General features: G+C 32.8%; 3 protein-coding genes across 3 annotated transcripts; 1 reads left to right on the top strand and 2 right to left on the bottom strand.

Moving 5' to 3' along the window:
* Positions 1 to 520: 520 nt before the first annotated feature.
* LOC137826404 (glycerophosphodiester phosphodiesterase GDPDL3) lies at positions 521 to 5,811 on the bottom strand. Its single transcript, XM_068632363.2, has 9 exons — positions 5,599 to 5,811; positions 4,807 to 5,100; positions 4,494 to 4,612; positions 3,903 to 4,404; positions 3,208 to 3,246; positions 2,780 to 3,064; positions 2,343 to 2,485; positions 1,284 to 1,773; positions 521 to 1,195 (listed from the first exon to the last, which is right to left on the bottom strand). The coding sequence occupies exons 1-9, from the start codon at positions 5,690 to 5,692 to the stop codon at positions 900 to 902; spliced, it is 2,262 nt and encodes a 753-aa protein (XP_068488464.2). The 5' UTR covers positions 5,693 to 5,811; the 3' UTR covers positions 521 to 899.
* Positions 5,812 to 8,576: 2,765 nt separating this feature from the next.
* On the bottom strand, positions 8,577 to 13,888 carry LOC137826403 (glycerophosphodiester phosphodiesterase GDPDL3). Its single transcript, XM_068632362.2, has 9 exons — positions 13,590 to 13,888; positions 12,614 to 12,907; positions 12,301 to 12,419; positions 11,710 to 12,211; positions 10,992 to 11,030; positions 10,583 to 10,867; positions 10,124 to 10,266; positions 9,322 to 9,811; positions 8,577 to 9,233 (listed from the first exon to the last, which is right to left on the bottom strand). Exons 1-9 carry the CDS (start codon positions 13,696 to 13,698, stop codon positions 8,938 to 8,940), a joined length of 2,277 nt encoding a protein of 758 aa, XP_068488463.2. The 5' UTR covers positions 13,699 to 13,888; the 3' UTR covers positions 8,577 to 8,937.
* A 5,640-nt stretch (positions 13,889 to 19,528) lies between these two features.
* Positions 19,529 to 22,565, top strand: LOC137826090 (receptor-like protein 54). The gene is given in 3 exon segments (XM_090293485.1): positions 19,529 to 20,622; positions 20,624 to 21,231; positions 21,234 to 22,565. Coding segments are annotated over 3 exon segments (2,985 nt in total). The 3' UTR covers positions 22,517 to 22,565.
* The last annotated feature ends 859 nt before the right edge of the window (positions 22,566 to 23,424 follow it).

Genomic DNA, 23,424 nt, shown 5'->3' with positions numbered 1-23,424 from the left:
TCATATTATCTACTTATATATTATGAATGTGATTATATCTAATTGCGATCTCCAAAGTGCATAGTGAAATCATGAATTCAAAACCCAGTGAAGATCCACCACCACCAGTTTGTTTGGGATTGTCAAATTCACCATCTTCTGCCACTCATTTTGTGAGTGAGGTCAAATGCATTCATTAGGTGCATGTATAACTTAAATAGTACATAATTGTAAATCTTCTGATATTTGTGCTTAATTCCTGTAAATAAAAAAATACACGCTTCATAAATTAAAAGTCTTCATGCTATTGTTTATTTTTCTCAATGGCAACAACAAAATTTGAATTTAAGATCCTGAGTTATACAAATCCTTTGTTAAGGTAACTCTAGTGGGTTTTTCCAGTTGCATTGGATCATAGTATATTATGATTAACTTATTCTTCTAAGAGTGCGTTTTACTCATTTTCCACTTTCTGCAGTTGCAACACCAATTGATGTGTCGAAAATCATTACCCATTAGCCTTCAATTAAACTGAACACCATTCAAACAATTACTATGTTTTGTATTCGAGAATGCAGTGATTTCTGTAAGTTGCATGTAGGATCAGGAGAGTAATACATAACAAATGCATAAAAGTATAAATATATCTTACAACAAGAGATACAAAATACAAATCGTATATACCACTAGAGCTTGTGGTCACAGTATAATCCCGAGAAGCAATTGGGGATTGAAAGAATTTGCTCCTTTTAAGTAGAACAAAAAATGTGGATTGTTCATGAAGTCAATCTGAAGCCAAAAGTTTCATGCCACTCAATCCAAGAAGAGATGTGCAAAAGCAGGGTTGAAACCAGCAAAACCAACCTTTTCTCCTTTTATTCTTTGTTTTTTCTTAGAAGTAAGCTTAAAGATGATTTTGCTCAGAGCAGAAGAAGGGAAGCTATGAACACAGCCAGAGAGGAAAAGAAGAAGCAGACAGCAACCTTAGACTGTGCATTTCCTGGTGGCGCTTTGGTTTCAGCAGTGGGGCTGGAAGCTGGGGCTATTTTAGCAACAGGAGGCAAAGCTGGCTCTGCAACTTCAGATTCTGTCAAGGGTGGGAGTGGTGCTTCAGCTGGAGGCAAGAAATCTGGGCTAATCAGTCCAAAAAGACCACCTGGTTGAACAGGGTCCATGTAAGTAGGTTTCTTGTCACCCAAGTTTAAGCATTTGTTCCCTGCAGTAAAATGGAGAAAAAACATTTCAGTAATGAATAGGTTCACAAAAAACGACCACATGGTACAGCCGAATTTGCCAGCTCTTACTTCTGTATCTGTCGGCAGTTTTAGGGAAATCAGTGATGATACCATCAATTTTTATGCCCTCAGCATTTAGATATGAGTTTATCTCAACAGTGGCATCTGATAAGAAATCCCATGCTTGAGAAACAAACTCATTGCTGAATGTCTCTACAAAAACTGAGAGTTTGGCAGCGTTTAGCTTTGGCACAGTTTTCGTAGTGCCTGTCAGGAATTTATCATTAATAGAAAATACAGACTCCTTGTTGACAATCACAGCACTAGCAAATTTCTTTATATCTTCAACAGCTTCTGATGCAGCATCACCCACAATCTCGTCAATCTTGTACACAAGCTCGTAACTGGTTTTCTCTTTGAACTTTAGCAGTACCGAGCTATTAGTGGATTGAATATAAACCTTTTGGGATCCGGGTTTATCATAACCTGCATTGCTCAAAGCATTGATGACTGCATCAATAACACTTAATCCTTGCTTTTCAGCAAGATAGGCTGCATTCTGATAACATGAAAAACAACAAAACATGCATGTTAGTAAATGGAAGATGAAACTCGAAAATACAACAATTATTTATGTTTATCATCACCATAAAAAAAACAACATTCTTTACTTGGTAGAAAAAAACCATGCTGAAGAAGAGTTAGTGGAGAAATATTTAATGTTAAATTCACATATATATACAAGTTTTGAGCAAGTGAGTCATTTGGGTTTTGGTTTCAAAGAGAAAATAGTCAGCAGCACAGAGTACAAGAAGAACTCTAGAGTTAAAAACTATATATTTCATAATCTTCTGGCATGGTTACAACACTTTAGAACGAATATATGGTCAACAAAAACAAGTGCAACAGGTCTTCTAACCATTTGATAGAAATAATGCATGATAGTAGTAATATTTCATAATTCAATTTGCCCTGTCATTTGACGGTGAAATCAATCATAAGAATTATTAAGTAACTAAGTGACCCTAAGCCATCTTCACAAAAAATTGTTTTATTCTTACAAAAAAGACTAAATGTTCAAATAACAGCAGATATAATAAATGAATTAACAGGTATGAAAGAACAAACCTCAACAATGATAGAGATACCAGATAGAGAAGTCTGATTTTTTGTCAAGGACAAGAAATCTGATAACGACACCAAATTCCCGGAATTCTTAGATTTTGGATTCCTGAACAATTTGTATTTTGCAAAAGGATTCAATATTGAGGCTGCAGGGCAGATAGAGAAGAGAAAAATATGTCAAATATTTGTTGTAACATTTTCTGGCAGCAGCCAAGTGAAAGGCACCAATATGAAGGGGAATATATAAGCTAATTTCCTCTTTGTTCCCAACACAGGACTTGTATCAATGTGCATATATCTCATTCTAAATTTTGGCTAATTCAAAGTATCAGTCAACTAAGCTTTGACTAGTCTGGATTAACTCCATGCAAATACAGAAATATAGAAGAACATTTTACCTAATTGAATAGCAAACGGCTACAGAACTTAAGATCACTTACGGGTCAAAGTTTTTATTTCATTCCAAGTGAGGTTGAATGCAAATATGCCACTGCCAGTTTTGATCTCAGGGATAGTCATGCCAAATTTGCTGAAGTTTGATTTGGCAACTGCCGTACCCTCTATAAGGTCAATGGAGTTTAAGCAAAATGGTGTTCCATCCTTTGACATTTGAACCGGACAGTCAAGAACATCCACACCATCAGCTATGGCCTTATCATATGCTAAGTTGGTACAAGCAGGATAATCCCCACTTGCTCCATATTTTGAAATAATCAAAGTTTTATCTGAACCATGATAAAAAAATTTAAAGAAACAAATCAATAATGGTGCAAGCTTTGGTTCCATCAAATCCTCAAACAATAAAAACACTAGAAATCGCTAAAGAACAAGATGAGAATACATATTCCAAAATTATAACTAAGTATACCTTGTTTCGTAGCATTGGTGCCTAAGTGAGAAAAGCAACCTGCATAACAAGAAGACAAGTGAATATCTACTTAAGAGAGGAAACAGGAATTGTGAACGCAAGCATAAAGACATGTTTTGAGGTTATAATTTATGAGTATGCAGAATGCAGAAGCAGCTAATATGGAGCACATGCTTATGTCTCATTTTAGGGAAATTTCATCAGTTAAAATTAACTTACACGTGAATTAATTTATAGAAGTTATTTCCTATTAACTTCAAAATCTGACTTTTTAACTCGTGAATAAGCTAAGCTTAGGTTATACAGAAGTTAATTTCATTTTTTATCTCCTAAAAGTACTTATGGAAAAGATTCATCCAAACAGACCCTATGTATCTGTGAAATATATTGAAGGGGAGGGGAGGACAGCAGATTTTTCATTTCTAAATTTAGAAACATATAAAAGTGTTAGAAAACAGAAGAAGTGATGATGATTGGTAATTTACATGATAATCTCTGATTTTATTCTTCAAGTTCTGTTATCTTTAGAAATTCTCAAATAGTTAGAATGTTTACATAAAACAAATACTTTTTGCTCTCCTCTAATATCTTCTATCCATAAAACAACCTACGTAAACAGGATTTTGATCAGATCAAATGTATTCTAATTGTAACAGGCTATTCTGACAATATGGGAGAAAAATAAAGAAACTTACCTATAGCTTCAAATGGAGTAACGGGGAAATCAGACAGCACACCATCAACAGAGAAGTCACCGTTGTCTATGAACTGGAGGTACTCAGTAAGTGGATCATAACTGTAATTGAAGCTAGATGGAACATCATTCACAAAATCTGATCCAAAAACTTCTAGCCCCACTTTATGTGCATCCGAGACCAAAGATGTATGTGGTTGTAGATAAAGACTTCCATCTACTGGCCATATGTATCCCTTTGGAACAAGAATTCCAGAAGCAAATGTCTTGATAAATGTAAGATTCTTTAAAAGCGATCCATAAGTCTGATTGATTGATGGTTCCAACTCATCCTTATCCATAAACCGGAAGACAAGTTTTGTTGTTTTTAGGTTCAAGCGTGAAGATATACCTCTCAGAAAATTAACCTCCGGTGAAGAGATATAACTGAAAATTATTCTTTTAGAAGCTGAAATCACAAAGCTTCTCATGCTCAAATTGTGCTGTGCGTAGAATGTATCATGCTTTAAAATATCAGAGAAAACAAGAGTTAGTTTTGAAAGAAACAAGAAGACTGAATCATGAGAATGGATTATGCGTTCATTCCATTTACCTGAATATTCAACCATATTCCTTTTGGTTTTTGATTAAGTGTAACCAAACCATCAACAGTAAGAATTTGAAAACCAACGCCATCAAACCGGTTGGTTCGAGAATATACTCCCTGAGTTACTGTCCAGAAACAGAAAACAGTGAGGAACTATGTAAAACAACAACATCAAAGCTCATTCGCAAACTGGGAGAGAGAAGTTAAAAAAGATCCTGCATTAGATGCTAGACCTCACATCAGCAACACACATTCACTGTAGAAAAGAATCACTTAGTCCATCAAATAAAACTACGTCTTTTAAATAAATTAAACTCACAGAAGACACTGTTTAGCTGCTTCATGGTGTAATCCAGAGAAAAATAGCCCCTGATGGGTACTCCATTAACCAAGTAACTTGTGGTTTCATTTGGGTATCTGGAGGCAATGTAAGTAGAATTTGCAAGGTTTATGTCTGGTAGGCAAATCCCAACTGCATCTTTTGTTAACTGCACATCACACGATACATACACATCCGGCCCAGTCGTTATTACTGCCAAACTATAGGCACTATCACTGGAATCAGGAAAAATCCCTGAAAATCCACCACGTGCCACAACCAACGGGGGACCTCCTGCGAAACAAGAACACAAGTTTCAAAACACCTTGCACAGTGAAAAAAAGTGGCAACAACCTTTGACGTTACATCGACAACCTCAAGTTTGCAAGCAAAAAAATCATTAATGCTGAAAATCCCACTTTCACAAGTGATGTGATATGGCTAGAAAAGAGTATTCTGCTGAGTTAAGCCTAAATCCAAATTCCAAAATAGTTTCAAAACTTATATGAACAATTTTTGGTAAGGTTATGAAGTCAGTCACCCTTGGACCATTATCCGCCACTGGAAGATGTCTTAATACTTGACATGTACGGTCGTTTAAGGAATTGTTAGAAATTTCACATGTGGTTAAACACGAGTATATAACATAAGCTGAGCCAAAACTTTGGGTAACAATTGTTAATAATCCGAACTCAGCTGAAAGAAAGCAATGAAAGTTGAGAGAAAAGAAACGCATGGTAGAAAGTTAGTTGATATAGGTTGAGAAAATAGAATGAGTGAGAAATTTTTGACCATTGAGTGTTTTCCAAGCAGATATCTGAGCAGATACGATAGCAATAAGAGAGTGAAGAAGAAGGACGGCGGAAAGAGCGCGTGGATTCCACATCCCGGCAAAGTTGGAACTGAAGAAGCCAACCACCTCAGAAAATCAAAGAGAAGAGAGTAAGTGTTTGTATGTGTGTGACACTGCGCTCTTAACTCAGAAGCTCAGCTGAACTTACATTTATATATTATGTAATTATATTTAATATTATTGTGTTGAAAAATCAAATAAAATAAAAGGAAATGACACGTGGCGTATCGTGGTTGGTCCAAGGGAGTGGATTGAGAAAACACACAAAACGGCGAGGGTGTGCGTGACTAAGTGGTGTCCATCGTGGAAGGACACGTGGGACCCTGAATTGCGACTGCGATTTGATTAGACATAGCTTGAATAAATGAAGGAATAATAAGTTTATATTTATACATATTATTGTAAGGTATGTATCCGTGAAGTGTTCAATTCAAAAAGTATTTTTTGTTGGATTTCTGACAATTCTAGTAAGATTCTAACATAATTTTAAAAGAGAACAATACATTAATTTTCTAAAAATTCAAATTTATTATATAATTTTTTATTATGATTATAAAAATAAGAAACAAATTATTTTGAACCAGTCATAAAAAACTTTTTTCTGCTCCAAAAAAATAATCTGAAATATACTTGTGCACATAAATCTTTATTATCGATTTATATAATTTATAATTATATAATATATATATTTGTGTCTCTGTGTCCTTCCGTGTCTTACATTTGAGATATTATATGTATTTTCGTGTCTGTGTCCATATTGTATCAGTGTTCGTGTTAGTATCTTTAAGTTGCACTTATACATTATTATATTATTAAAGTGTGTTGTGAAGTGGGTATATTTTTTTTAGAGAGGTGTCCAAATATTAATTTTCCAAGAAAAAAATTGGAAGAGAGAAGAAAAGTATGAATGAGAGGAACCTCAAGTAATAAAGTATATAAGGTGTTTTGAAATAGTCTTGGCCACAACAAATGTTTGGAAGCTCGAGATGTCACACCAAGACAGTGATCTCTTGTCTTCTTAATAAACTCTAAATTATTTATCATTAACCTGTTATCTAAACTGTTGATATTAGTCATTTTTATTTTTTTATTACAAAATTTTATAAGCAAATCATTGGGCTAAAAAGATATGAATGATAAAAGACCAAGACTTTACTTGTATACACTATGGAGAGAGATTTGACTGGTGTGTTCATTTCATAAAACAACAACTTTTGATTTTGTTTCTTTAATAACACTAGTTTCTCATAAATGTGCATGAATTTGAATTACGATGATGTTCTGGCCCCACTCCCATACATTAAATTCTCAGTTTGTCTTGTTAATATAACAGATCATTGTCTTGCAGTCACTTCATCTAAAGTTTCAAAACAGTTTCTGAGACCAAGACTATTTCAAAAAAACCTTATACTACTTAACTATTTGAGGTTTCTTTTTTCATTCTCTTTTTTTTATGACAGTTTTGCCTTGCTTCATTTGAAGAACTCCTTCACTCTAGGATCAGAGAATTCAAACTAATGTACAAGATTTTGTTCTTTACATTTAGGATTAAACTCTTAACAAACAATCAGGTCCTTCATATTTATTTTTCATTTATATATTTTGAATTGTAGAATTTGAAAGATATATCTAGATATAGAAATGGATTATACAATTTAAAATGTTTTTTTAATATACATTGAAAATATTTATCTGGTTTTATTTTTTGTAATTTACATATCTATCTGGTTTTCGAAAAAAATGAATTTAAAAATATTTTTGGATCTATAAATATCTTTCAAATTTTATTATATGAAGTTTTTCTAGATCACTCATTCCCAACTAAAAAAATATCAATGAAATAAAAAGTAAGAAATAGGGGATGTGAGAAGAAACTGTAAAAATGAAGGCAGGAACAACTTGGTTGCATGATATTGAGTTCATGTATTTGTTTTTGAACCTATTGACAAGACAAAACCAATGGATCAATTCTCATCAAGCAAATACAAACTTGGATTTCTTGGTCTTACCTTTAACTTATTCTCTTTTGGCATCTTTTCTTAGAAACCAATTTAGTAAAGTTCTCGTATTACATAAAAATAAGAAAATTAAATAATAACTCAATCTTAAAAAATCAGCTTATAAGATGAAGTTTGTACTCATTTATATATTATGAAATACTCTTATGTCTAGTTAATGTGACATCTCCAACCCATTCATTCTCAAAACTTACAGACTCGTGCATAAGACTATATATTATAGGTAGTCTAATAGAAGATGACTTAATAAGTCCAACAACTCTTGAATAGATTCTAAATGACTCTAATATTATATTAAGACATGAACTTTAAGTCTAACTTAACTTTATAAATCGACTTATAAGTGATGTTTGCATCCACTTATAATATGAAATATATTTATTTCTAGTTAGGATTTTGAACGGGAAGTGTCTAGTTGTTTGCTTGGGATTGTCAAGTTCACCATCTTCTGCCACTCATTGTGAGTTATGTCACTCATTGTGAGTCAAGTTAAATGCATTCATTAGGTGCATGTATAACTTAAATAGTGCATAATTGTAAATCTTCTGATATTTGTACTTAATTCCTGTAAATAAATAAAAAATACACGCTTTATAAATTAAAAGTATTCATGCTATTGTTTATTTTTCTCTTAGCAACAACAAAATTTGAATTTAAGATCTTATGTTATACAAATCCTTTGTTAAGGTAACTCTAGTGGGTTTTTCCTGTTGTATTGGAACATAGTATATTATGATTATTTTATTCTGCTAAGAGTGCGTTTTACTCATTTTCCACTTTCTGCAGTTGCAACACCTATTGATGTGCCTTCAATTAAACTGAACACCATTCAAACAATTACTATGTTTTGTATTCGAGAATGCTGTGATTTCTGTAAGTTGCATGTAGGATGAGGAGAGTAATAAATAACAAATGCATAAAAGTATAAATATATCTTACAACAAGAGATACAAAATACACATCTAAAAAGAATTCATAGATATATACCACGAGAGCTTGTGGTCACAGTATAATCCCGAGAAGCAATTGGGGAACTAAGAATGGACAATCATAACTACAACAAATAAGATTCAAAGAATTTGCTCCTTTTAAGAAGAACAAAAAAAATGTGGATTGTTCATGCAGTCAATCTGAAGCCAAAAGTTTCATGCCACTCAATCCTAGAAGAGATGTGCAAACACAGGGTTGAAACCGGCAAAAACAACCTTTTCTCTTTTCTTTTTTGTTTTTTCTTAGAAGGAAGCTTAAAGATGATTTTGCTCAGAGCAGAAGAAGGGAAGCTATGAACACAGCCAGAGAGGAAAAGAAGAAGCAGACAGCAACCTTAGGCTGTGCATTTCCTGGTGGCGCTTTGGTTCCAGCAGTGGGGCTGGAAGCTGGGGCTATTTTAACAACAGGAGGCAAAGCTGGCTCTGCAACTTCAGATTCTGTCAAGGGTGGGAGTGGAGCTTCAGTTGGAGGCAAGAAACCTGGGGTAATCAGTCCAAAAAGACCACCTGGTTGAACAGGGTCCATGTAAGTAGGTTTCTTGTCACCCAAATTTAAGCATTTGTTCCCTGCAGTAAAATGGAGAAAAAACATTTCAGTAATGAAGAGGTTCACAAAAAACGACCACATGGTACAGCCGAATTTGCCAGCACTTACTTCTGTATCTGTCGGCAGTTTTAGGGAAGTCAGTGATGATACCATCAATTTTTACGCCCTCAGCATTTAAATATGAGTTTATCTCAACAGTTGCATCTGAGAAGAAATCCCATGATTGAGAAACAAACTCATTGCTGAATGTCTCTACAAAAACTGAGAGGTTTACAGCGTTTAGCTTTGGCACGATTTTCGTAGTGCTTGTTAGGAATTTATCATTATTAGAAAATACAGAGTCCTTGCTGACAATCACAGCACTGGCAAATTTCTTGATATCCTCAACAGCTGCTGATGCAGCATCACCCACAATCTCGTCAATCTTGTACACAAGCTCGTAACTGGTTTTCTCTTTGAACTTTAGCAGTACAGAGCTATTAGTGGATTGAATATAAACCTTTTGGGATCCGGGTTTATCATAACCTGCACTGCTCAAAGCATTGATGACTGCATCAATCACACTTAATCCTTGCTTTTCAGCAAGATAGGCTGCATTCTGATAACATGAAAAACAACAAAACATGCATGTTAGTAAATGGAAGATGAAACTCGAAAATACAACAATTGTTTATGTTTATCATCACCATAAAAAAAACAATATTCTTTACTTGGTAGAAAAAAAATCATGCTGAAGAAGAGTGAGTGAAGAAGTATTTACTTTGACGGTGAAATCAATCATAAGAATTATTAAGTAACTAAGTGACCCTAAGCCATCTTCAAAAAAACTTGCTTTATTCTTACAAAAAAGACTAAATGTTCAAATAACAGCAGATATAATAAATCAATTAACAGGTATGAAAGAACGCACCTCAACACTGATAGAGATACCAGATAGAGAAGTCTGATTTTTTGTCAAGGACAAGAAATCTGATAACGACATCAAGCTCCCGGAATTCTTAGATTTTGGATTCCTGAACAGTCTGTATTTTGCAAAAGGATTCAATATTGAGGCTGCAGGGCAAATAGAGAAGAGAAAAATGTCAATATTTGTTGTAACATTTTCAATATGAAAGGGAAATTTTTGCCGTGATAGTTTATCAGTGAGACATGATTGCTCTTTATAAAGTGAATATGTAAGCTAATTTCCACTTTGTTCCCAACACAGGACTTGTATCAATGTGCATATATCTCATTCTAAATTTTGACTAATTCAAAGTATCAGTCAACTAAGCTTTGACAAGTCTGGATTAACTCCATGCAAATACAGAAATATAGAACATTTTACCTAATTGAATAGTAAATGGCTACAGAACTTAAGATCACTTACGGATCAAATCTTTTATATCATTCCACGTGAGGTTGAATGCAAATATGCCACTGCCAGTTTTGATCTCAGGGATAGTCATGGCAAATTTGCTGAATCTTGATTGGGCAACTGTAGTACTCTCTATAAGATCAATGGAGTTTAAGCAAAATGGTGTTCCATCCTTTGACATTTGAACCGGACAGTCAAGAACATCCACACCATCAGCTATGGCCTTCTCATAAGCTAAGTTGGTACAAGCAGGATAATCCCCACTTGCTCCATATTTTGAAATAACCAAAGTTTTATCTGAACCATAATAAAAAAATTTAAAGAAACAAATCAACAATGGTGCAAGCTTTGGTTCCATCAAATCCTCATACAATAAAAAAAAAAACTAGACAATATGAGAATACATATTCCAAAATTATACCTAGTTTTGTAGCATTGGCGCCTAACTGAGAAAAGCAACCTGCATAACAAGACAACCGAATATCTACTTAATAGAGGAAACAGGAAGTGTTAAAGCAAGCATAAAGACATGTTTTGAGGTTATAATTTATGAGTATGCAGAATGCAGAAGCAGTTAATATGGAGCACATGCTTATGTCTCATTTTAGGGAAATTTCTTCAGTTAAAATTAACATACACGTGAATTAATTTATAGAAGTTATTTCCTATTAACTTCAAAATCGGACTTTTTAACTCGGGAATAAGCTAAGCTAGGTTATACGGAAGTCAATTTCATTTTTTTTTCTCCTAAAAGTACTTATGGAAAAGATTCCTCCAAACAGACCCTATGTATCTGTGAAATATATTGAAGGGTATGTTCTAATGGAGAAGTTTGAAGGGGAGGGGAGGACAGCAGATTTTTCATTTCTAAATTTAGAAACATATAAAAGTGATAGAAAACAGAACAAGTGATGATGATTGGTAATTTACATGATAATCTCTGATTTTATTCTTCAAGTTCTGTTATCTTTAGAAATTCTCAAATAGTTAGAATGTTTACATAAAACAAATACTTTTTGCTCTCCTCTAATATCTTCTATCCAAAAACAACCTACGTAAACAGGATTTTGATCAGATCAAATGTATTCTAATTGTAACAGGCTATTCTGACAATATGTGAGAAAAATAAAGAAACTTACCTATAGCTTCAAATGGAGTAACGGGGAAATCAGACAGCACACCATCAACAGAGAAGTCACCGTTGTCTATGAACTGGAGGTACTCAGTAAGTGGATCATAACTGTAATTGAAGCTAGATGGAACATCATTCACAAAATCTGATCCAAAAACTTCTAGCCCCACTTTATGTGCATCCGAGACCAAAGATGTATGTGGTTGTAGATAAAGACTTCCATCTACTGGCCATATGTATCCCTTTGGAACAAGAATTCCAGAAGCAAATGTCTTGATAAATGTAAGATTCTTTAAAAGCGATCCATAAGTCTGATTGATTGATGGTTCCAACTCATCCTTATCCATAAACCGGAAGACAAGTTTTGTTGTTTTTAGGTTCAAGCGTGAAGATATACCTCTCAGAAAATTAACCTCCGGTGAAGAGATATAACTGAAAATTATTCTTTTAGAAGCTGAAATCACAAAGCTTCTCATGCTCAAATTGTGCTGTGCGTAGAATGTATCATGCTTTAAAATATCAGAGAAAACAAGAGTTAGTTTTGAAAGAAACAAGAAGACTGAATCATGAGAATGGATTATGCGTTCATTCCATTTACCTGAATATTCAACCATATTCCTTTTGGTTTTTGATTAAGTGTAACCAAACCATCAACAGTAAGAATTTGAAAACCAACGCCATCAAACCGGTTGGTTCGAGAATATACTCCCTGAGTTACTGTCCAGAAACAGAAAACAGTGAGGAACTATGTAAAACAACAACATCAAAGCTCATTCGCAAACTGGGAGAGAGAAGTTAAAAAAGATCCTGCATTAGATGCTAGACCTTACACCAGCAACACATATTCACTGTAGAAAAGAATGTCTTAGTCCATCAAATAAAACTACGTGCTTTAAATAAATCAAACTCACATAAGACATCGCTTAGCTGCTTCATGGTGTAATCCAGAGAAAAATAGCCCTTGATGGGTACTCCATTAACCAAGTAACTTTTGGTTTCATTTGGGTATGTGGAGGAAATGTAAGTAGAATTTTCAAGGTTTATGTCTGGTAAGCAAATCCCAACTCCATCTTTTGTTAACTGCACATCACACGATACATACACATCCGGCCCAGTCGTTATTACTGCCAAACTATAGGCACTATCACTGGAATCAGGAAAAATCCCTGAAAACCCACCACGCGCCACAACCAACGGCGGACCACCTGCGAAACAAAAACACAAGTAAGTTTCAAAACACCTTGCACATTGAAAAAAGTGACAACAACCTTTGACGTTACATCGACAACCTCAAGATTGCATGCAAAAAATTATTAATGCTGAAAATCCCACTTTCACAAGTGCTTGATACAGCTAGAAGAGATTATTCGGTTGAGTTAAGCCTAAATCCAAATTCTAAAACAGTTTCAATACTTATATCAACAATTTCTGGTAAGTTTATCAAGTCAACCTTAGACCATTATCCGCCACTGGCAGATGTCTTAAAACCGGACATGTTCGCTCGTTTAAGGAATTGCACAAATTCCGCATCAGCTACTCATGATGTGGCCAAAAACGAGTATATAACAGAACCATAATTCTACGGTGGTGAATCGACAAGAATTTCATTCAGCCAAAACCTTCGCTAACAATTGTTAACAAGCTCGAGAAACGCAAAACTAATGAGAAGCAGTGCATCAATTATCGACAAGCCAACACAGAGCATGGCTTGGCTATTTATCCAAATCCGAACTCAGCTGAAACAAAGCAATGAAAGTTGGGAGAAAAGAAACGCACAGATCCTACACTTGGTAGCAAGTTAGTCAATACAGGTTGAGAAAACAGAATGAGAAGCAGAGATCGAAGTAAGAGAAAATACATTAGAAGAATGAGTGAGAAATTTCTTACCGTTGAGTGTTTTCCAGGCAGATCTCTGAGCAGAGGCGATAGCAATAAGAGCGTGAAGAAGAAGAAGAAGCGCCGCGAGTGGAGCAGAGAGAGCGCGTGGATTCCACATCTCGGCAACGCTGGAACTGAAGAACCCAACCACCTCAAAAAAATGAAAGAGAAGAGAGTTAGTGTTTGTGTGTGTGTGTGACAGTGCGGTCTTAACTCAGAAGCTGAGCTTTTCCAAAATGGTAATGGCGTTTTGGTATTTTCTTGCGGTTATATATTGTGGATTCTTATTTATATGTTATTATTTAATTAAATTTAATATTGCTGTGTGAAATAAAATAAAAGGAAAAAGCTGGGGAAAGTGGTTTTGACTGATGTAGCAGGTGGTGCGGCGTGGGGTCCACAATGTGGTTGTCAAAACTCTGGCAGTGGACACGTGGCGCATGGTGGTTGGGCGAAGGGAGTGGATTGGAAAAACGCGCAAAACGGCGAGGTTGTGCGTGAGTAAGTGGTGTCCACCGTGGGAGGACAACGTGCGACCGTGAATTGTGACTGCGATTTGAGTAAACGGCTTTGATATTATGAAAGAAGGAATAACAAGTCTTGTCAAAGAAGTGTAACTCAATTTCAAAAATTATAATGTTAGATTTTTACTTATTTTTAGTTTATAAGGTTAAATTTTTATTATTTATACATTATAAAAAGTTTAATTGGATAATTTGATAAGTTTAATAAATTTGTACAAACTCTTACGTTTCTTAAATGATGTGTTTGTGTCGGATACACGTATTAAATATCAAACGTATTGGTTAAATATTCAATTTAAAAAATATTTATTGAAATTTTAACAATTGTAATCTATGAAGCTCGAACATTCCTCTTAAATAGCGTGTCGGTATCCGATACTCGTGTCGGTGTCCGGTACTCGTGTCGGACACCGACACTCGTATGACACCTATAAGACACGTATCCGTGAAGTATCCAATTCAAAAAATATTTGTTAGATTTCTGACAATTTTAGTACGGTTCTAACGCAATTTTAAAAAGAAAAAATGCATTAACTTTCTCAAATTTAAACTTTATTGTATAAATTGTTATTATGATTATAAACTTAAGAAACAAATCATTGTGAACCAGTCATGAAAAACATCTCTACGTTCCAAAAAAAATAATTTGAAACATACTTGTACATATAAATCTTTATTGTCAATTTATATAATTCATAATTATATAATATATAGATTCGTGTCCCCGTGTCCTACATTTTAGAGATTTTACGTATCTCGGTGTCGTATTAGTGTCCGTGTTACTACATTCTAACACGTTTGTAGCACAATTTAAAAAAAAATACATTAATTTTTTAAAAGTTTAAATTTATTATATAAATTTTTATTATGATTATATAAATAAGTAACAAATTTTTTTAAAACAGTCATGAAAAATATATTTACTTGTGGACATAAATTTTTATTATCAATTTATATAATTCATAATTATATAATATATAGATTAGTGTTCTGCATCTTATATTTTAAAATGTACATGTATCTTCAATGTATGTATGAGTGTATAGTCATATATATAGGATGTGAAAGTCTCCTTGTCTATGTTTTCTTTTTACTACTGCTACTTTAATAACTAATTATTAATTATAATACTAAATATGCATTAAAAATCTAAATCCGAAACATCCAATGATCTATAAAAGATTTTCATAATTAATCTAATCCATTGAGAGATGAATGACGAAGTCAATGGATGGAGGTTTTCTTTTTTTTCTTCTTCTTCAAAGTTATGGTTGCTCCACTTTTAATGCTATTATTAATTCATAAACATAAATTAATGACGTTTATAATTGGTAAAATAATTAACACTGACATTGAGTAGGTATGTTTTTTTAGAAGCTAGTTCGCCTCATTTAAAGAGAGTTGTACTCATACATTCTTATCTGTAATAAAACAAATAAAAGAAAAAAATAAGATTCTATATTTTCAGCTAATTTTGTTAGTATATATTTAAATTCTCATTTAATTTTATGTTTTATTGTATAGTTTGGTCTCTTCATTCCCATGATTTTACAAAGTTTTTTCACTCAACTTTTATATATATATATATATATATATATATATATATATATATATATATATATATATATATATATATAAAAGGTGTTTTTCCTAGAGAAAAATTTGGAATGAGAGAAAAGTATGAATGAGAGGAACCTCGAATAATAAAGTATATAAGGTGGTTTGAAATAGTCTTGGCCTCAACAACACTATGAAGCTCCAGATGTCACAGCAAGATAATGATATCTTCTCTTGCTAATAAAGTCTAAATTATTTATCATTAACCTATTATTTTAACTGTTTATATTACTCATTTATTTTTTATTACAAAAATTTATAAACAAATCACTAGTTTAAATAAATGTTCAAGTCTATTGAAATATTAGGCTAAATAGAAAGCGAATCACTATATTTGAAAATATTTTCTGTTGGAGATTCCACATCGATTAGAGATGACAACATTTCAGTGGGTGTAAACCTCACTTTATAAGTCGATTTTATGAGGTTGAGTTAGGTTTAAAACTTACTTCTTAACATGGTATTAGAGCCATTTTTGAATCCATCTTAACGAGAATTTGTTGGGTTTATCAGGTCACCCGCTATCGGGCCGTTATCGGACCATCCATAACATATATCTCCACGCACGAGTTGATAGCCTCGGCGTGAGGGGGGTGTTGGAGATCCCACATCGACTAGAGATGAGAACATTTCAGTGGGTGCAAACCTCATCTTATAAACCGGTTTTATGAGGTTGAGTTAGGCTTAAAGTCCACTTCTTAACATGTTTGAAATTTTGTCACGGTTCACTTAGTGAGTTAAGAAAAAAGATATTTAAATATTATTTTAAACTCAACTCATAAGTGAGGTAAGACTATGTTGAACATATAAAATAAATATTGTTTTGGATAAGAATTTTGGCGATCTCAGACCTATAACATTTAGAGTAGTCAATAATAAGTGTATTCTTAGCCTAGTGAGTCATATGTTTTCCTTCTTGCGTATTCTCTTATATGTACTAAACTCTATACCTATCTCCTTTGTATTTGACATTGTCATTGACCTAATTCAGCAATAATTGTTGTCTCATATTTAAGGTTGATTATTCAGATCCCTCGATTTGTATATATGATGTTAATATCTTTAAATACGAATATCAATAGATGACCATTTATGTACAAAATCAAATTCGACATATAACAAAATATATATATATATATTCAAATACGACGTTAATATCTTTAAATACGAGTATCGGTAGATGATTATTTATGGCACAAAATTGAATTCAACCTATAACAGTATGAATAATAAAAGAACAAGACTTTATTTTTATACTATGGAGAGATTTGACTGGTGTATTCATTTCATAAAACAACAATTTTGATTTTGATTCATTAATAGAGAAAAACAAAAGTGAATAGAAGTTTCTCATAAATGTGCATGACAGCGAGCTTTGTGTTCATGAATTTGAATTACGACGATGTTCTGGCCCCACTCTCATACATTAAATTCTCTCACTTTGTCTTCTTAATACAACAGATCATTGTCTTGCAGTGACAACATCTCAAGCTTCAAAACCGTTTCTCAGACCAAGACCATTTCAAAAAACCTTATACTAAACTATTTGAGGTTGTTCTCATTCATACTTTTCTCCAAATTTTCTTTGGAAAAATAATATTTGGACACCTCTCTAATAAAATATACCCACTTGACAACACACTTGAATAATAATGTAATGATGTGTTTTTTAAGAGTCGCATAATATTTTAATTTTAAGTTTTTTTTGCAATCTTTAATATTTATTCACTGTATTTACTATATAAACAAGTTTTTCATGTAAGGAAACATGACAAGATAATACTATATCCATTATTTTTTTTACAGAACTGCTACTACATTTTTTGTTCTGTTTTTAAATAATAAAATGCCTCATTATAGTATTTAAGATGATTATTTAATATTAATCATGCTTTTAATATTCTAACTAATAATGCAGTCATTATTATTAAAATTAATAAATAATACATATGTATATGTATATATAAAAATAATAATGCAAGAGTTGTGACTTACACATAGCATAGCTGGCAGGGTCCCTCTGTATTCTTATGGCAGTGGCTATGAAAAGATAAAGGTTATTTATTTATTCCTTAAAAAATAGAAAGTGTATGTTGCATCACTTTCTGAATTCTATTGTCATCCCATATATAAAGTACTGGAAATATTAACTTTTTATTTGAGAAAAGGGTTTAGTTAGGTTAAACCTTTTTGGTGCCTCAAAGTTGAGCCATGAAAAAGTGTAATTTGTGAAAATAAATGTATGCTTGTTCTTAATTTGAAATGGGTTGTGTTCATAAAATATTTTAATTTAAATCAATGACCTGTAACTTTTTTTTAATTTTATGTGACAATAGAATATGATGGGAATTTGCGTCCCAATAATTATTTTAATGCAAGAGCCAAATGGAAAATGAGATAGTGCATTATGAGTAAAAATATTATTTAACTTAATCTTAAAAAATGTGTGGTTGAAAAATCAAAGAAATGCAGAAAATGATTCCAAGTAAATATAAAACAACAATAGATTTTGATGTTGAAGTTGAGGGAATGTAAAACTAATGTTTGTGTTGAGTGAAATAACCACTTAGACTCGGTTTTGGGGTTTTTACACTGTAAGAAAATCATGAAATAGAAATCAATTTTAGAGAACGAAAATAATTAGTTGTTATAGTGACTAAATTAGAAACAATGGTAGACACTAAACAATTTTTTGTTTTTAAATTAGTTTCTGCTTTTGTTAAATGGTTTCTAAATTGTGGTCTAATTAGCAACTAAGGTTTTTGCTACCAAATTTAGAATCTAAATAATTGGTAGCAAAAACTTTGATTGCTAATTAGACACCAATTTTAAAATAATTTAACAATAATAGAATTAATTTAGAAACCAATTTTTTTTAGTCGCTAAAATGGTATCTAGTTTAGTCATTATAAAAACTAATTATTTTTTTATCTAAAAAGTGGTTTTTATTTCATGATTTTCTTGTAATGTTAGTACAATCTCATTATATTCTCTGGAATAAATACCTTTCATATTCTGTCTGAAATTAAATATTCTGAACTGTAAAATTTAAAAGTTATTTTTACATTATAGAGTTTTAATATATTTTTTAAAGATAAATATAAAATATATATTTTTGAATTGTGGAATCTAAAAAGATAAAATGGTTTTTTTTATTGATGTATGGGATGTCAAAAAAAAGTTATGGATGTGCAAGAAAAACAACCCATATTTGTTAGACAGACTATGTTTGGGCTTCATCAAGCTACACGGTCCAGAATAATTTTTAGGCTTGCAAACCTAACTCACTTATAACAATTACTTTCTATATGATAAAATTTGAACATGCACCTAAATTTCTATGTCAAATTCCCCTAAATAAATATATTATAAAATTCATTTTTTAGAATGAGTTTTCGAATTTATTTTTGAAACATAATAATCTTTTCCGAATTTGCTTTATCGAAATATATATCAAGAGGGAAGCAACATGGGTTTATTTTTTGGATAATAATTAGTTAACAAATAAAAAAATATTTGATAAAAATGAGATGTGGTATTGGAATATTTGTTCGTAGTTGGAAAACTAAACCCAACTAAATCCATTTTGGTGGAAAAGTATAATACATTTGAAGATGAAATTCAACCCATGTGCCCCGTCTTTGAAGGCAATCACTCCAAATCAATTTATTTGGAACAAATGAAAATATTAGAAGGTGAGTGATGCCGTGTTCATCTTGATATCCTATTTTATTTTGGCTATAAATCTTCATCTTTCTTTCATTTAAGTAAATCACACCAAACACTTTTACTTAAACACACTTTCAAATGGAGTCATGGGTGGGGTGGTTGCTTCTTCTATGTTGCTATTTGTTCCTCTCTCCCTTCTCATTCTCCCATTCCTTATGTCAGGACAAAATTGCCTTGCTCCAATTCAATAACTCTCTCACTTATTCTATCATTTATGCTCATAACTATTATGATTCTATTTGCGAGAATGTTGTTCCAAAGACCGCAACATGGATAAATGGGACAGATTGTTGCTCTTGGTCTGGGGTTACTTGTCACCCCATCTCTGGTCACGTCATAGGCCTTGATCTTGCCTGCAGTGGTCTTACAGGTGAACTCCATCCAAACACTTCTCTTTTCCGTCTTTCTCATCTTCAATCACTTAATCTTGCTTTCAATTACTTTTCCAACTATCGATTATCATTTCCTTTTGGTGGGTTTGTGAGCCTCACACACCTCAATCTGTCTCGTAATACGTTTCTTGAAGGTGAAATTCCTTCCCAAATCTCACAACTTTCCAAATTAGAATCACTTGATCTCTCTAATACTCGGTTAACGTGGACAGAAAACAGTTGGGAGAAGTTCCTCCAAAATGCAACCATTTTAAGGGAGCTTATTTTGGATTATGTAGATATGACTTTTATTTCGATGAGACCACTCAATCTATCTACCTCTTTAGTTAATCTTTCTCTTAAATACACCAGAGTTCGGAAAAACTTGAAAACTGACATCTTATGTTTACCAAAACTTAAACACTTATGCTTGTCAGCGAATAGTGTTGAGCAGTTTCCGAACTTGAGTTGCAGTGCTGCTTCTCTCACTATATTGGATCTTTCATGGAACATGTTGGAGGGGACAATCCCTGCCTCTTTCTACAACTTCACACTTCTTACTTCAGTTGATCTCTCACATAACTATCTCAATGATTCAATCACATCCTCACTCTTAACCCTTCCACATCTATGTTTTTTGGATCTTAGATTCAATCAATTTAGTGGCCAAATCCCGAATGTCTTTCCCCAGTCAAACAAATTTCAAGAATTACATTTGAGTGCTAACACTATAGGAGGTGAGTTACCATCAACACTTTCAAATCTTAGACATCTCCTATTCTTGGATCTCTCAATGAATTCCATCCTCACTTTCAAATCTTAGACATCTACTTCTCTTGGATCTTTCAAAGAATCAATTTAGTGGCCAAATTCCATCCTCACTTTCAAATCTTCAACATCTTATTCACTTGGATCTTTCACAAAATAAATTTAATGGCCAAATTACATCCTCACTTTCAAATCTTCAACATCTCGTTATCTTAGATCTTTCAGAGAATAGATTTGTGGGCCCCCTGCCCAACAAAATAGCAGGGCTTTCAAACCTAACTCGATTATCCTTCAATGACAACTTACTAAATGGGACAATTCCTGCTTGGTGTTTATCTTTGCTATTTTTGCAAGAACTGAATCTATCAGAGAATCAATTCACAGGCCATATACCTTCAATCTCATCTCAATCCTTGGAGTTTCTATATTTGTGCTACAACAAGTTACATGACAATATTCCACAATCAGTCTTCACCCTTGTAAACCTAACTCTCTTATGTCTATCATCAAACAACTTTAGTGGTCTTCAGAACTATACAATCTTCACCAATGCTCCTCTCTTAGAGATATTGTATTTATCTTCTGTGGGTTTAACTGAATTTCCAAATTTTTTAGGAAAAATCCCAATGTTGATAGAGCTTGATTATCTGACAACAAATTGAATGGAACAGTGCTCAAATGGTTACATGAAATGGGTTCATTACAAATTTTGAACCTATCCCACAACTTGTTGACAACTCCAATGAATCAATTCTCAAGGAACTACAACCTCAAGTTCCTTGACATTAGTTTCAATTTACTCACTAGCGACGTGTCTTCCTCAATTTGTAATGTAAGTAGGCTTCAAGCTCTCATCTTGTCTCACAATAAGTTGACAGGCGTCATTCCACCATGCATTTTTGCAAACTTGTGGGGCCTTTATATTTTGGATCTAGAAAGGAACAAGCTAAATGGCACCTTACCAAATAACTTCTCAGAGAAAACTGATCTCGTTTATTTTAATGTTAATGATAACCAATTGGAAGGTCCTTTGCCAAAATCTTTGTCCAATTGCACAATATTGAATATCTTGAATCTTGGCAACAATCAAATTGAGGATAAATTTCCTCATTGGCTTCAAACTCTACCAATGTTGATAGTATTGGTATTACGAGCCAACAAATTGTACGGTCCCATTGCAGATTTAAAGACAAAGCATGAGTTTTCAAGTTTAGTTATTTTTGATATCTCATCCAACTATTTCAATGGTCCAATACCAAAAAGCTATATACAAAATTTCGAAGCCATGAAGAATGTCTTTCCATATAAAGAGAGTGAGCTATATGAGGACATTGCATTTGTGTCACTTAATGGGTCCCAAAGTGCTACAGTTGGACATGTAACTGTAACTACAAAAGCGATAAGTATGACACTCAACAAAATTCTAAGAAACTTTGTAACCATTGATTTATCCCAAAACAAATTTGAAGGACAAATTCCATATGTAATTGGAGAGCTTCACTCTCTTAGAGGACTCAACTTTTCCCATAACAGATTAAGTGGTCTTATTCCCAAATCCATTGGATATTTGACAAACTTAGAATCATTGGATATCTCTTCAAATATGTTCACCGGTAGTATTCCAACAGAATTAACCAATTTGAACTTTCTTGAAGTCCTTAATCTTTCCAATAACCAGCTTGTGGGAGAAATACCTAAAGGAAAACAGTTTGACACTTTTTCAAACGACTCCTACCTAGGAAACTTGGGATTGTGTGGGTTCCCATTGTCAACGAATTGCAACAACACTAAACAAAATTCTCCATATTCTCTGAGTTTTTGGGGAGAAGAGAGGTTTGGATTTGGATGGGAACCAGTGGTTATAGGGTATGGATGTGGAATGATATTTGGCATTTGCCTCAAACTTTTGTATTATAGGAAAGCTTGAATGGCTTGTGAGGTGGTCTTAATACAAAGGGGAAAAAGAAGTCATGAGAATTGTAGCAGAATAAATGAGTGGAGAATGTTCCATGCACTTGTTTTTATTCAATTTCAATGTAAATCAAGAATCTTATCAGACCATATTGTATTTGAGATTTGATCAATGTTTAGTTGTGAAATAAATGTATTCTACTTTTGTTGTCACATTTCCTTTGTTTGCGTCTTCAAATTTTGTTTGTGAAAGGAATAAACTCACTTTATTGTGACACATCTAATCTTTCAATCAAGTCATATTGAGATGATAGTACATATCAAATTTAAAATAAATTACAATTTTTTTTCAGATTAAATTATCTAAAATCTGATAACTCTATATTGTTAAAAACATAACAAATGAAGAAACAATGTTACTCACAATTTCTATCTCCAGTTATTTATTGATTTTCCACTCTGAAATTTTTTTATCCAAAGAAACAAACATTTTATTAAACATATTACAAGTTTGGATGAAAATGAATGATAAACGTCTTGATATTCTGGTAGAGGTGAACTAAACCTTCGTTTGAAGGTCATCAAAATGTCTTAAAAGATTTAGTGGTGTTGAGAGGTGCTTATAATGGAGATAATAATTAATTCACGGTTTCACATAACCTCTTTTCATGGAAATAAAAATTTAACAAATACAATAATATGGACATGTTTTTTTAAATATACAATTCTCAAATTTATTTTTCAAATCTTGTCATAGATATTAAAAATTAGGGTGTTGATATATTAACATCGTGAACAATAAAAACATACACTTCACACCTTGATAAATTAATATTTTATTCATTTTTATTCTATTTTTTAATTAAAAATATTATTATATTATTATAAAAACATTAAATGTGTGTTTTTTTTATTGTTCAGGGT

Source organism: Phaseolus vulgaris, chromosome 8 (assembly GCF_051622355.1).
Source record: "Phaseolus vulgaris cultivar YP4 chromosome 8, ASM5162235v1, whole genome shotgun sequence".
In the NCBI taxonomy this organism is placed as follows: domain Eukaryota; kingdom Viridiplantae; phylum Streptophyta; class Magnoliopsida; order Fabales; family Fabaceae; genus Phaseolus; species Phaseolus vulgaris.
Note: the sequence above shows the minus strand (reverse complement) of the source record. Positions and strands in the feature narration are given on the sequence as shown.